Source organism: Haemorhous mexicanus, chromosome 6 (genome assembly GCF_027477595.1).
Source record: "Haemorhous mexicanus isolate bHaeMex1 chromosome 6, bHaeMex1.pri, whole genome shotgun sequence".
In the NCBI taxonomy this organism is placed as follows: Eukaryota; Metazoa; Chordata; class Aves; order Passeriformes; family Fringillidae; genus Haemorhous; species Haemorhous mexicanus.
This window is the reverse complement of record NC_082346.1, coordinates 8798218-8811883: the sequence shown is the minus strand read 5'-3', so window position 1 is coordinate 8811883 and position 13666 is coordinate 8798218. Positions and strand designations below refer to the sequence as shown.

At 42.4% G+C, this 13666-nt stretch overlaps 1 protein-coding gene across 1 annotated transcript in view; it reads right to left on the bottom strand.

Annotated features, from left to right (window-relative positions):
• The window catches only part of SPON1 (spondin 1), a 188422-nt gene extending 175551 nt beyond the window's left edge, over positions 1-12871 (bottom strand). Inside the window, exons 1-2 of the mRNA XM_059848395.1 lie at positions 12474-12871; positions 5882-5988 (exon numbers count right to left, since the gene is read on the bottom strand). Of these exons, the coding sequence (XP_059704378.1) occupies positions 5882-5988; positions 12474-12696 (330 nt within the window). The 5' untranslated portion in view covers positions 12697-12871. The remainder of the gene's footprint in view (positions 1-5881; positions 5989-12473) is intronic.
• Between the last annotated feature and the right edge of the window lie 795 nt (positions 12872-13666).

Sequence of the window (13666 nt, the reverse complement as noted above, 5' to 3'; positions counted from 1 at the left end):
ATTTAAATTTTACAGACTCAGAGTTCATGTCTACCTGCTTAGTCTACAAATCCTATACTTGGCATATTCCATTTAAAATACTCCTGTAATTATAGCTTTGGATCATTACCTCCACATGCTTTTAAGCTGTAAAATGACAGACTCTGTCTCAGTGATGGGATGCTGGGACAGGGAACATGGAAAATGCAAACACGAGCAAAATACTTGGAAGTTCTGGGCGCTTGTTAAAGAAAACTACATCAATTCATGCACCTCAGAATAAGCTATTTACAAAGTAGCCTGATGAGTTTATATTGGGATACAAGCATAAAAAACCCAAACATAACAACCCTAAAAGAATATCAAGATAACCCAAGTATACCTGAATTTTTATTATTAAAGGCTTAAAAAACAACTGCAGTCATTAATTCTTTTAAAAACCATAAAACAACCTTTGCTTATAAATACTAGAATAAATCATTTGAAATGGCTAAAAGCCTTTTAAGACTGCTTCTTCCAAAATGCACTGTATCAAGAAGATGTAAGATTCCGGTAAAATGCTGCAACAGAGCATTAGAGGAGCTGCTTTTCTAAGAGGTTGTAAAAATGCCTTTCCATCTAAATGCCTTGGTGAGCACATCAGTCAACTAAACTGCATCAAAAGAATGCGGTGACCAAAACACAAAGGACATGTTTGGGCTATTGGTGCAGGGACCAAAGATAAAGCATCACTTGCTCACCTTACTTAGCTGACTACTCCAATTTTCCTTATATGTTTTCTTCTTCAGGACAGCCTCCTGAAGCTTTTATAAATGCCACATCTTAATGAAACCTTCATTCTGGCTGCTGCTGTGCCTGCTCACTTTCTTACCTTGCTGTTTCACAAGTGGGTCATTAAATTCAGGCACCTAAACTAAGAATTTTTCTCGTTCACTCTAAACCAAAAGTAGACAAAAGGACACCTCCAGGAGAACTACTATGCTGAAGGTATTTAACACTAAACTATCACCAAAATGCAGGTATAAGATACAAATCTAACAAGTGATTATGCCAAAGTAGAACAAGGAAGTGCTTAGTTTTGAGTCTTGGTGATTCAGCTTATCACAGAGGATGAGAGAAACAGATCATGTTTGCACATAATTTTCATATATTAATTATATATACATATATTATATATATACTATTTCATTAATATTTATAATTCATATTTTAATTTTTAAAATATTCACTATATTTTTCTTTGTGTTTAATTATCAGGTATGTTCACAAATAGTACCCTCTTTTGGAGGCATCTTGAAGGACAGGATTGCAGTTCATAACTTCCTTGATAAATCAGATTAAGCTCTACATTAAAAAAAATATAATAAAAAGACACAGACTGAGAAAATCCTTCCTGCACACCATGGACCCCAAAATTATGCCACTCCAGGGATTATTGTATCCAAATATTGTGATTTTATTCTGAGAGTCCAGATCGACTCCTGTGTACAATTCTGAGGAACGTGAGACTGGAATCTCAACTTGAATGCCGAAAAAGCAAAGCTGGAAGGAGATAGCCTACAATGAAAATATGAATACTTGAGTAATGAACAGGTAGAGTGTGTTTGGAATTGGAGGGGTAATAAAGGAAACTTCAGACTACCTTCCTCATAATCAATAAAATTCTTAATTCAGGAAGACAATTTCATAAGAGAGCAATTTAATCACTATTAGTGAAGACTCAGTGTGGATGTTAGTAAAAGATCTACAAAGTTCTCCTTAAATTTTCCATTAAATATAATATATATAAGTGTTTAAACTTGGAGAGATGAATTTGTTCTTCTTGTTGAACGCTTCAGAACAGATTGACAAAACATCCACCAAAAATTTCCTTGGAATATTTATCCTTCCTCAGAGAACAAGGAAGATAGATGAGATGAGGTTCAGCGCTACATTTCTAATATTCTACATTATTTATTAGACCGAATCTATTACATTGCATGCATATGTTGATTCAAATGGCCTATACAGGCACTCTTCTGCAGTCAGACAGTGGTGATTGCTGCCCTGGGGTTTAATTTGACTTCCAACCGATTTGCAGACTGTTGCTGATCATTACAGAAGAGAAGGATCAGCAGTCTGCATGACAAGAGCTGGGAATGGTTTGTGTAAAGAGGCCAATGGGACAGATACCCAAAGCTTTCAGAGGGCCTCACTGAGCTGTACAATTACTACTGGCGTAAGGAAGAGCCCTATTCTATGTCCCCAGATTTCTATGGCTGAATTTGGCATCTTGAATTCCCTAGCTATATTTAATTTAGCTATTTAACATGTGTTTCTGGGAGACAAAGTGATTCATTTTAAGGCTGGATTGTGTCTTGTGTGCACTACAAGTACAAAAAAACCAAGGAAGTTTGACTGCATGGAGTAAACAAACAGTAAAATCAGATTTTAAAGTCTCATTTTTCTCAGAGGAGATGAGATTTAGGATGATAGAGTCCATACCAAACATCTGTAAAGGTCTCAAGTATAGGGGTAACCAGAAAGTGCACAGAAAAAAATACCTGTCCAACCAAGAATTTTAACAGCTGTGCTATTTTTAGGATCACAACCCTGCAGTTTGATGATTAATGAAGACTGACTGTACCTGGTGACCTGCAGAGTGACACAGGAGAAAATGAGTCATGAGGAGGTTACAGCAGCAGCTCACAAATGGGCTGCAGCACTCTTCCTGCTCCAGCTGGACTGTGACCCTGAGAACAGTGCTTTCCCCTCCTGGGTGTACCACATCCATGTCAAAAACTCCATGATAGCCCTTCTTTACCACTATGTACTCCTTTACAGATCTTCAAGGCACTGCTCTGCTGGTAAGTCTGACAGCAGGGGCTTGGTCCTGAGGCATCACAGAGTGCAGTCAGGTTTTCTCCAGAAAACCTACTGTAATTCACAGTTTGAGGCATGTAAATCAAGTGTTTGACAGGCTCTTTCCTTCCTCATGGAAGGAAAGTCTAATTTGGTCAGCTCCCACTTCATGCCCTTTTTTGGTTATACCAGGAGGTTTTCTAATGCCACTGTATCGGTGTAATTTTGCCCGACAGGTGGGAAGAATGATGAGCAGGATTCCATTGTATCAGAAGGCTAATTAATTACTTTAATATACTATATTATTCTGTACTATATTACACCATATTACACTACATCTAAACTGAAACTGAACAAGAACTCAACTGAACAAAATCTCGTGACTGTCTCCTGACCGACCCCTGACCGACCCTCAGGACACAGCTCACAGAGATTGGTCAAGAAAACAAAACATTCACACCAGAATCCAATTACCAAATCCCTTCAGGTAAACAATCTCCCACAATGCATTCCATTTGTGCACAAACACAGGAGCAGCTAATGAGATAAGAATTGTTTTGATCATTCTCTTCTCTGCTTCTCCAGGAAAAAGCCTGAGAGAGAGAATAGTCGCTCTCTGTTCAGAGAATGTGAATACCACACCAATGAATCACTTGCTTCAAGCAGTGCTTTCTTTTGACCAGGCTCTGAGCAGTGGATGTGTCTCCTCATGGAGGCAGAGGTGTAGTCCAAAAGCAGCATTCAGTCTCATGCCACTGTTAAGGAATTTTCCCCGAGTTCTGATGCACTGCGTGAGCTGTTGAATGACATATGCTCCATCTGAACACAGGGAAAACAGAGCTGCAAGTGGCATCCACGTTACTGTACACACAGCTTTATCTTACTCTGCACAGCTGTTCAGCCATCCTTGGCATCTTCACTTTCTAATAAAAACACAGTGCAAACATTTGAAACAAACATCTTTTTTCTTCTGGTTGCTACCACCCAGCCATGGTACAAGGGACATCTGTATTTACCACTGCAAGCACTCTTTGAATTCTTAAATGAGAATCTTACATCTGTATCCACAGAGGCAGAACAGGCAGACAGCATCTGAATAAACTTCAGGGAGTTGTTCTAACATGGAATGAGCATGGTGAGTACTGTTTCAACCACAGATACTCAAATTTAGTTATGGATAACCTTTGAGACTCCCACCTGCTCATAAGAACACTGAGTTCAGATTGCAACCCATACAATGCACTTAATTGTTCAATCTCCCCTTAACTGAGATCCACTGGGATATTTTTTTTTCATCTATATAGAATTTCCATTTGCTTCCCACTCTGCTAATTTCAAAATGCCTCTGTACTTCAGCAAAGCTTAGTGAGTTTCTCACTGTGAATTAGAAATAAAGACAAAACTCAGGTCAAATTTTTCCCATTAGCCACTGCCACAGAGATACTAACAATGGAAACAAATAAATTAATGGTGACAAGCTTCTTTTAAAATAGATGAAACATCACTACTCCTACTTCTTAGCAGTAGCTGATCCTTCAATACCAGCTTATTCTTTAGAAATCCAACCGTATCAAAAGTACATATTAAAAAGATTTCTCCCAAATAGGAATTTGTTTCATTTTATGGAAGATGGAGTTATTCCAACCTCAAAGAAGTTCTCACTTATTCTAGATTTTCTTACAAAATGTAGGAAAACCTTAGAGACAGAGGCCTCTAAGCAAGCTCAGCAAGAAAACTGGGCAATTACTTCTTGAGTTTGCACATCGTATTTGCTCCATACAAAAATATAGAAGAAATATAGGAAAATATGTTCATTTCTGGCCCCTTGCAGATCACCAAAATTGAAACTTGAGTATTTCCCTTGAAAACCTTGAAACCCAAGGCAAGTGAAATCTTCACCTGGAAATCAGTATTAAAATTACTATCAATATTATTACTCATACTGTAAATTGTAATCAATACAATTCAACAATATTTATAAGCCTGGAAAGTCAAATAGCAAACAATACCTCATGTGAGAATCAAAACTACTTACATAATTTCTACCCTCTTTCATAAACATTACATATACTCTCAGTTTCCAGAATTCCCTGCATGGAGTAGCTGAAAACAGCAGTTTGTGAATCATCCTTCTGGATTCTAATCCTTTTAATAACAAACATTTCATCCCACTGAATGTGTTCATTAAGTAAAGAAATACTGAGCATAAACAGCAGAATCTAATTTATGAATGATAAAACAGTCATTACAGCCATGGTAAACACTTCTCAGAGTCATGTTCTACACCTCAGTGGACAAAAATATCAAGGCAGAGAAACACAAAAGCCAAAATATGAATAGACCAGTTTTGATAGTCACTTTGGCTAAAAGGTTCAGGTGTCCTAGGCTCTAGTTCAAATAACTGATGATCATTTTTAGCTGTAGGAATGAGGGGAGGCAAGCTGCAGTCCAGGTACAGGAGCCTTGACTCCTTGAAAACGCATGGTGTCACTATCATATTTTCTGAAAAATCCCTTTGCCAGGATTTCTTCTCCTGGGAAGCTGAGAAGCCTCAGAGAAGAATGAAAACAATAATTATCTGATTTGCTTCTCCTGTGTTTTGCTGCTTTGGAGTGTGCTTGGAGATTGATTATCCAAAACAGAGGTTCAGGTGATTGTTTCACTGGTTTCATGTGAATTGTTTTGACCTAATGACCAATCACTATCCAACTGTGTTGGACTCTAAGGAGAGAGTCTTGAGTTTTTCATTATCTTTTAGCCTTCTGTCTGTATCCTTTCTCTATTCTTCAGTATAGTTTTAGTATAGCATTCTTTAATATAATATCATATCATATCATAATAAATTAGCCTTCTAAGAACATGGAGTTAGATTCATCATTTCCTTCCTGCCACAGGGGACCCCACAAATGCCACACGTGTGGAATATAAAACATGCTATGGTGTCCTCATGTCAACACCCACAAACACAGTCTGCACTTTGCTGTGCCCATATAACCTCCCTTTGAGCCAAGCAAACAGTAAAGAAGACTCCAGGGGTGTAGGTCAGGGAAAGTTCTCTCACCTGGAAAGATCCTGCATGGTCTTCTTCTTTGTCTCCTTCTTTCCCTTCCTTAAGGGCGATTAAGGTGAAGCCTCGGAAGTAGGCGGGAGTGGCAGCAGACAGCGTCACTGGGGTGTGATGAGAAGAGAAACAACAAAAACAAACCATTAGCTGTGAAATCTGCCACCTGCATGTCGTTTCACAGCTTGAAAGGTGTGTGCTCTGCGTTGGCATTATCCAAAGTTAGAGCACTGACAACAGGGAGCCAAGTGAGACAGAATACAAAATGTTCAGTCTGAGTTTCCACATCAACTGAGAAACACTGGCATGAAGTAACTCAGCTATTTTCCTCTTTTCCCCACACTTTTTTTTAAAAACAAAATTGATAATCTGCTCAGATCTACAGGAGGGTTGTTTTGGTGGTGGTTTGAGGGTGGGGACACGTGCAAGGGGTTTTTCTACTTTGGGTTTTTTTCTTTGTGAGGGTTTTTTGGTTGGTTGGTTGGTTGGTTGGTTGGTTGGTTTTGGGGGGTGAGGGGGCGTTAGATGTAAAGGAGGTCCCTAAACATTTGATTTCATTTTTTGTCCGATTCTGAGCACAGACAAAGTACTTTAGTGCACAGAAAGTCTCTCTGCCTGTAATGCCAGATGACCACATTACCTGCTCCAGCTCAGCTACACTCAATACAACACTCCAGCTTCTGGAAATGGGGGAATCTCAAAATATCCTTCCTCTGCTTCATCCTCAGTGCAAAACAGGACACAAAATTAAACTCCTGGCTGAAGCTGACCCCCAAAGGTTGTGCAGCTGGCTCTGATTGCCAAACCAATCCCACACAGCAGCAAACACCCTCCTTCTTCACACACCTGCTGCAGGAAGGCACCACTGGATCCACCAGCAGAGCACAGGGAATGTGGCTCTGACTAATCTGATTTCACCATGCTCAGCAGCAGGATTAAACCCCTGATCTGACACCAGTGCAAGACAGCTTTGTGTGATCTGCCTGTTCACTATCAGCAGCATGCAAGCAACACCTGAGTTCACAGAATTACAGGATATTCTGGGTTGGAAGGCACCCACAAGGATCTTCAAATTCAGGTCTGAAGTGAATGGCCCCTACAGGGCTTGAAGCCACATTTTTAGCACCAGGCTCTAACCAGCTGAGATAATCTCAGGGTCAGCATCTGAGGCTCCTTTGAACACTATCAAAAAGAGAGAATGAGGCAGAATTTTGAGGCAGGGCTTTTGAAATTACCAAACTCTCTTCAACAATTTATAGCACTCCTTTCCTAAAGGTAAATTTTAATGGAAAAAAAAAGTTATTATAGAATTAAACTAAAAGAGACAGAAAATTGAACTCTTAATGTTTTAAGCAGCTTTTACTTTAGGCATAAATTGCAAAGTCACTCCTGGTACTTTATTGTCACACTCTCCAACCCTGACAGGCACAATAAAAACTGAAGACCACCCACAGTTTTCAGAACAAATTACAACTTCCAAGGCTGCTCAATAGAAGAGTATCCACAAGAGACTCACTCTCAGGCAAATAGGCTGCAAAGGGTTGAATCATACTGCTAAAAATTACAGATTGCCCTTAAAAGATATGGATATCAAAATATGCCCCAGAGTTCATTTGGAACATAGGGAGAGCTCTTCGATCTAGAAATTCAGTAGCAGGAAAATATAAAATAGGCTAATTGAAAATATGTAGCATTATTTAGCTGTATTTGGGTCTAAAACTCATGGTGCTTGTACAAATACCTCACTTTTCTGACTATATGTGGAAAAAAGAAAGGATTGGAGAGATTGATTTCAATTTTCAAACTTTTGTGTAAGTGCCACTTCTTTGACCTATAATCCTGCAAACACCTGTACAAGTCTGGGGTAGTGGTGGGCGCAATAGGAAGTCCCCCAACTCTCAAGATTTTCAACACATTTTTCATTCCACGGAACCTTATTGACGAGCTTAAATGTTGTGATTCTGGGGGAGAAAGAAAATTTCACATATTATATTCCAAAATGGGATAGCAGCATTATGCCATTAAAATTTCTGCTTATTTTACAAAGTATTGCTCCAGTTCATTAATTCATTTTCTGCCCAATAAGTAGCATGATTAGTCCAGTTTTGCAAACTTCTGCAGCTCTGGCTAAATGAAAACCCACAGGCAGCATCTCAGTTGCAATAACTGAGTACAGCACACTGCTGAACTCAAAAGAGATGAACACATTACTGCTGCTTGAGCAGTGATTCTTAGAAATAAACTGCCATAAAGGCCTTTTACATGCAACAAATTTTTCCATATCATATGCAATTAAAGACTCTGAATCACTGTGAGTTAAAGATTACACCAGAAATACTCAAATATGTGTGCAAGCAAGCAGAGAATCCAGCTGTGAGTTGACTCAACAGTTTTCATTTTCCTCACAAAGTCACAAACAGTTTTCCAAATTCTAAACACCTACCTATAAAACAGAGAAGACCTGAAACGCTACAGAAGCATCAAAAAGGAAGGCAGTTCCAAAGCCTGATTCATAGTTTTTGAATGCCTGGAGTGAGCAGTGCCTCCGCTGCGGTTTACAGTCGTTTCTAACCCCGAATAAATCCGAGGGGAGGGAGGGATGCCGCCCTGCCCCAGCCTACGCTGCTCACTCAGCAGCCTCCTCCAGACAGCTGGGCTCCGGAACTCATCCAGCCTAAAGCCAAACAATCCAACACCAGCCCAAATCCAGCCCCAAAGCCAAACAAACCAACCCCAGCCCCGGGGTTCAGCGGGGTCCGTCCGTGCGCGGCTGCTCCGAGGCGCGGCGCCGGCGGCGGGGACCGGGAGGGCACGGAGCAGAGCAGGCTCCTGGGGATTTAGGGTCTGTGCTTTGGGATTTACACCTTCAGCAACGTGTGCTTTGGGATTTACACCTTTGAGGATGTGTGCTTTGCTAGGCCAGAACGCCGGGGAGCACCTGAGCCGGGAAGGTTTCTGTTGGTGCTCGGAATCAGGTGCGCTCAGGCGGCACCATAGCCCAAGGGTTATCCAAAATCCGGAGCTGTTCTGGAGTCTCTGCCTCTACACTGGATGTTCCAGCACGGCAGAGGCTCGCCCTGCACGGGCAGCACCGGGAAGCTGTCAGAGCACATCTGTTTTTCACAAGGAAGCGGCTCTTTGTTGCCTAAGAACCAAAAGTTCTTGGGCTAAACTCCGCCGTTTTAAACAACAGCTGTGTCCTGCTCACACCGCCTTCACACTAATTAACTTTCACTGAATGATAGGAACTTCCTGCAAGGATCAGTTAAATCACAGAGCAAGCCTCAGAGTTAACTTTAAAGGGAAGATTACAAATCGGCAGTTACTTTTTTCTGCTTCCATCCCTCTGGCAAATCTCTAATTACTTTACAAGTTGCATTTTGGCACACGCCTTCAAGCTCCTCTTTCCTCAGTGTCCCACGCTGAAAGTGGGGTGATCTTTTGGTTTAAGGCAGGGAATCTGATTATTCTCATCCTACACAACTGCACATCCTGTGTTGTCCATTGTGCAAGGACCAATAAACACACGTTCCAAATTTCACCTATATTTTGTGAAAGGTGGGAATGGCTTATGTAGCTACAGAATATGAGTGCTTCCTTGCAAAGTGTTTGCACATTGTGGGGGGAAGGAAGAAATGGAAAGAAAGACTCAACACTGTTTAGAAGAGAAGTCCCCAAAGCAATGCAATGGAGAACATCTTAAATGATCCCTTCCTCAAAAACTGAGAAAGTGAACTGACCTACAAGTGGAAATTCCATTAAAACCAGAAACAGCATGCACACAGAAGGTATATGTAAGGGCTATGACTAGTCTAGTACTCCTTGTCTTCTTCAGAATAATAACTTCATGATATCATAGCAGAAAGTAGGTCTACTGCATGTTAGCATGTGAAAAGGGCATACTACTGCCTTTTTGTAGAAGCAAGTTTATTTACATTTTAATAGCATGAAGCTTACCTCATTTTTTCATGGAAATCTCATGCAATCATTAATCTAACTCCACAATCAATAAAGCCAGGACTGTGTATTTTCAAGGATCATTACCCTTTATCACCATCCACACGCCAGGCTCATTTGTGCCTTTGAAGGCAGGGAGAACTCTGACCTTCAGTGGAAGCCAGAGCAGCTCCATCCAGGTGTAAGGTGCCCAGCAGGGAGGAGAGGACCTTGACCCTAGGATGATGTGCCCACAAACCTTGTCCTACAGGGAGACATTTTTAATTGTCTGGAGGAGAACGTGCCCTTATTAACTGCTGCTAGAGAGAGGAGGTGAATACCCACCCAGAGAAGTCACTCAGCGCCCAGGGCAGCTGTTTTCTATCACAGCTCCAGAGGTGGAAAATTGAGGCTTCACAGCTCCTTACACACAGATCCCCCCAGGGTTTCCCCCTCAGGGCAAATAGATTCTGATTGATCTAAAGGTGAATAACTGCAGGGGAGCCATAAAAACTCCTCCAAACTGTGTGGTCTCCTGATTCCCACAATGTAAGAGTGCTGAGATATTTCCTCCTTGAGAGACTGAAGTGTCACATCGACTGATGGCATGAAGATAAATGGATGTCCCTACACTGAGGCTTTTGTGGAGCACACTTGCATGTACAGATAATTCCTGTGTTATCCACCTTGAAAATATGAGTGTACTCCAAGAGCCCACTAGGGAATGTGCCAAGGATCCAAATGCATCAATTCAGGCAGGGGCCATGGAAACAGGAATATTTGGTTCCAATGCTAAGGAGGTTGTGCAAGTCTTCTGCCATTTTGCATATAGAGTAATTTCCAGATGAATAAATACAAACAAACAAAACCCCACAGACCTGTCATGATATCTCATTTTTTAAATAATTTTCCATCCTTTGCATAAAACAGTAATAAAGTTCCAGTTGGACTGTACAAATGGCTTTGAAAGCAAGCTCTCAAAATTTTCTGTGTATTGTCAGTTTTAACTTCTGCTATGTTATAGCAACATTTATTTGTGTTCTTCCAAGCATTTAGGAATGTGTCTTTAAAGAATAATCTACACACTCCAACGTGTCACCTGAATACTTCAGTCCTAAAGATCAGAAATGCAGGCACATATTCTGTTCTACATTTTAACTTTTTACTATTAGCTGTCATTTTCTCACTTCCAAGCAGCTATAATAGCCTAATGTGATTTTATTAATTGAGTTCCTAATGCCAAGACCTAATATCTCCAGAAAATTAGTTCTGCTAATTCATCCGAGTTTCTTCCCACATTTCTATGCAAAAGAAACTTCTTTAGTAGATGACTGAAAATGTCCAGTAACACTTTCACAGAAGTGAATTCCAAAAGTTTTAAAGAACGTTCATTTTTGTCACTATCAAAAAAACTTGGCACATCTTTATACTGCTTAGTAGATGTATCAAGCTGACATACCACATGAAATCTTCTAGACTCGAGGTACTAATCCCAATGTCTGGAACAGCTACCCAGCTTGTGGGTATTGCACATTTCCTCACATTGTATTAAAATAAAACAGTTTTGAGGAAAAAAAATCAAATCAGTAGCATGCAAAGTTACAGACTGGTGCTCAAAACAGGTGAACCACTGCTGCAGATGCATTTCTCAGCCTTTGAATGATTATGCTACATGCACACTTTTTTCTCCCTATATATACTGAGACTCCCGTGTTCATGCAATGGGAAAACGTTGCTCTTTACCCTGGATCTAAGAAACACTTTGAAGAATCTCCCAATATCTCTTTTCCTAAAAGTATGTTAGTTACGGTGCCTAAAAATGTCTAAGTTCTCTTTAAAATGCTTTTAAAATACAGGATTAACAGTACATTCCAAGTAGGCTTATTTCTTAAGGCAATATACAGTGAGGCAGAAAAAGTGACCAAAACCTGTCTTGCCTATTAATTAGTAAAATACACCCTTTGGAAGTTTATTCCAAGGACTGTATGTGACATGCTCAGGGAAGAACGAATGCCTCCATCTCTTATTTACAGTGGTCGTTAGCACTGACTCTGCCTCTTTCCTGTTTGAACCATCTGTTCATTTGCCCAGGAAAAAAAAATAAATAAAATGGGGTGGGATAAACGTAAGTGGAAAATGTGGGAAGTTGGCAGTGTGCTGCATCATGTTTGCCCATATGCTAACTCATTATGTTAACATTCATATTTCAGGGCAGGAACAATCAGCTCCGAGCTTCCTCTCCTCCCTGCTGAATGTTAACGCTTCTCCCTTGCCCTGGGTTATATTTAAAGGGATAGGAAGGAACCCCACAGAAGCGGGTAAACGAGGGAAGAGTGCGCTTTGCATCGCTGCAACTTGTGATCTTGTGCGAGCGCTGAGCCTGTACAGAGGGTTCATAAAGAAAGGAAATTCCTTTTAATGAGGAGTGCTTGGGAGTAAAGTGATCCACTGAAACCCAACTCCTCTCACTTGACATGGAAGCATCCCCAATAAAGTAATGCGTGGGGGTGCATTACCCTGCCTAAACCCACACACTTAGACACGCACACGCCAAGAGGGATCCGGAGATGACAGGCAGAGACACGCTACAGCTCCACAGCCCCTTATCCTCCTCACCATTATTGCCAGTAAGGGATGCGGAGGATGTCCAACTTACCCCGGTAACTGTTCCCAGGCTTGTAAAATTCTGGATCGCCCTCCACCCTGAGGCTGAATTCATTGTACCCTTCCCTCCTGGTGCCTTGGGCTCGCAGTATCCGGCTGCAATATCCCTCGGATTTCGCGGCTTTCTCCAAGGTTTCGTCAGGAAAACCCTTGGCCACCAAAGGGAAAGTCAGCGCCAGGAGCCGCAGGGCCAGCGGCTGCAGATGCGCTCCCATCCTCGGCGCTCCGCTCAACTTTTGGGGGCCGGCAGCGGTACGGGGGGCACGGGGAGCTGGGCAGGGCTCGGCTGCTCGGGCTGAGCGCTCCGGGCGGCCCCGGCCCCCAGCGTGAGGCTGTCGGCTCGGCTCTGCTCGGAGAGACCGGCCGGGCTGCTGCCGGCGGAGGGAGGAGAAAAGCAGCGAGGGGGCAGAGAGGGAGGGGACGGCGAGAGGGGAGGGGAGCAGGGAGGGAAGGAAGTGCGATCTTGCCCAGATCCCGAAATGAAGTGCTGTTTTGTTTCAGAGCGTGTGATTAGCGGCTCGGTGGTGTTTACTTAGGCGAGCTGAATTCACAGGGTTTGGTGAAAGAAGCGCAGGGGACGCTGCTGTCTCCCAGACACCCAGGGCGGAGCTGCAGCCGCTCGGGCCGAGTCCGCAGACCTGAAATCAATCACTCGCATTTCTGCCAAAGTCTATAGTTACTGTACGGATAATAAGGCTCAAAGAATTTCCCCACACCCCTCCAGCCTCCGGTCCTCCTGCAAAGCAGCAGACATTATAAACATTACCAACTAAACAGCGCGGACGGACAGACAGCCCTGCCCGCTGCACGCCGGAGCAGCCAGAAGCATCGCTGCTGCTCCTCGGGTACTACGGAGGGGACAGAGGGGGACAGGGAGGTGCGGAGAGGTGGCTGTGCCACAAACATGAGGTCCATGTCCCCACCAGCCTGCCACACAGTGCACATCAGAGCCGCAGGATGTGTGGGTGTGTGTGCTCCCAGCAGCTGCGAGCGCCGCTCACATCGGGGAGCGTGGGAGGTCTGTTCCAGAACCCGGGGAAATCCCAGCAGATGCAAGCAGCAGAAAGCACGGCTCATTATTTTGCCTTTACACAAGGCACACTGAGGCGTAACGACGCTGAAGGACTTGTCTAAATCCACAAAAGAAGATTACAACGGTGGGAAAAAAGAAAGTGAACCTGGACC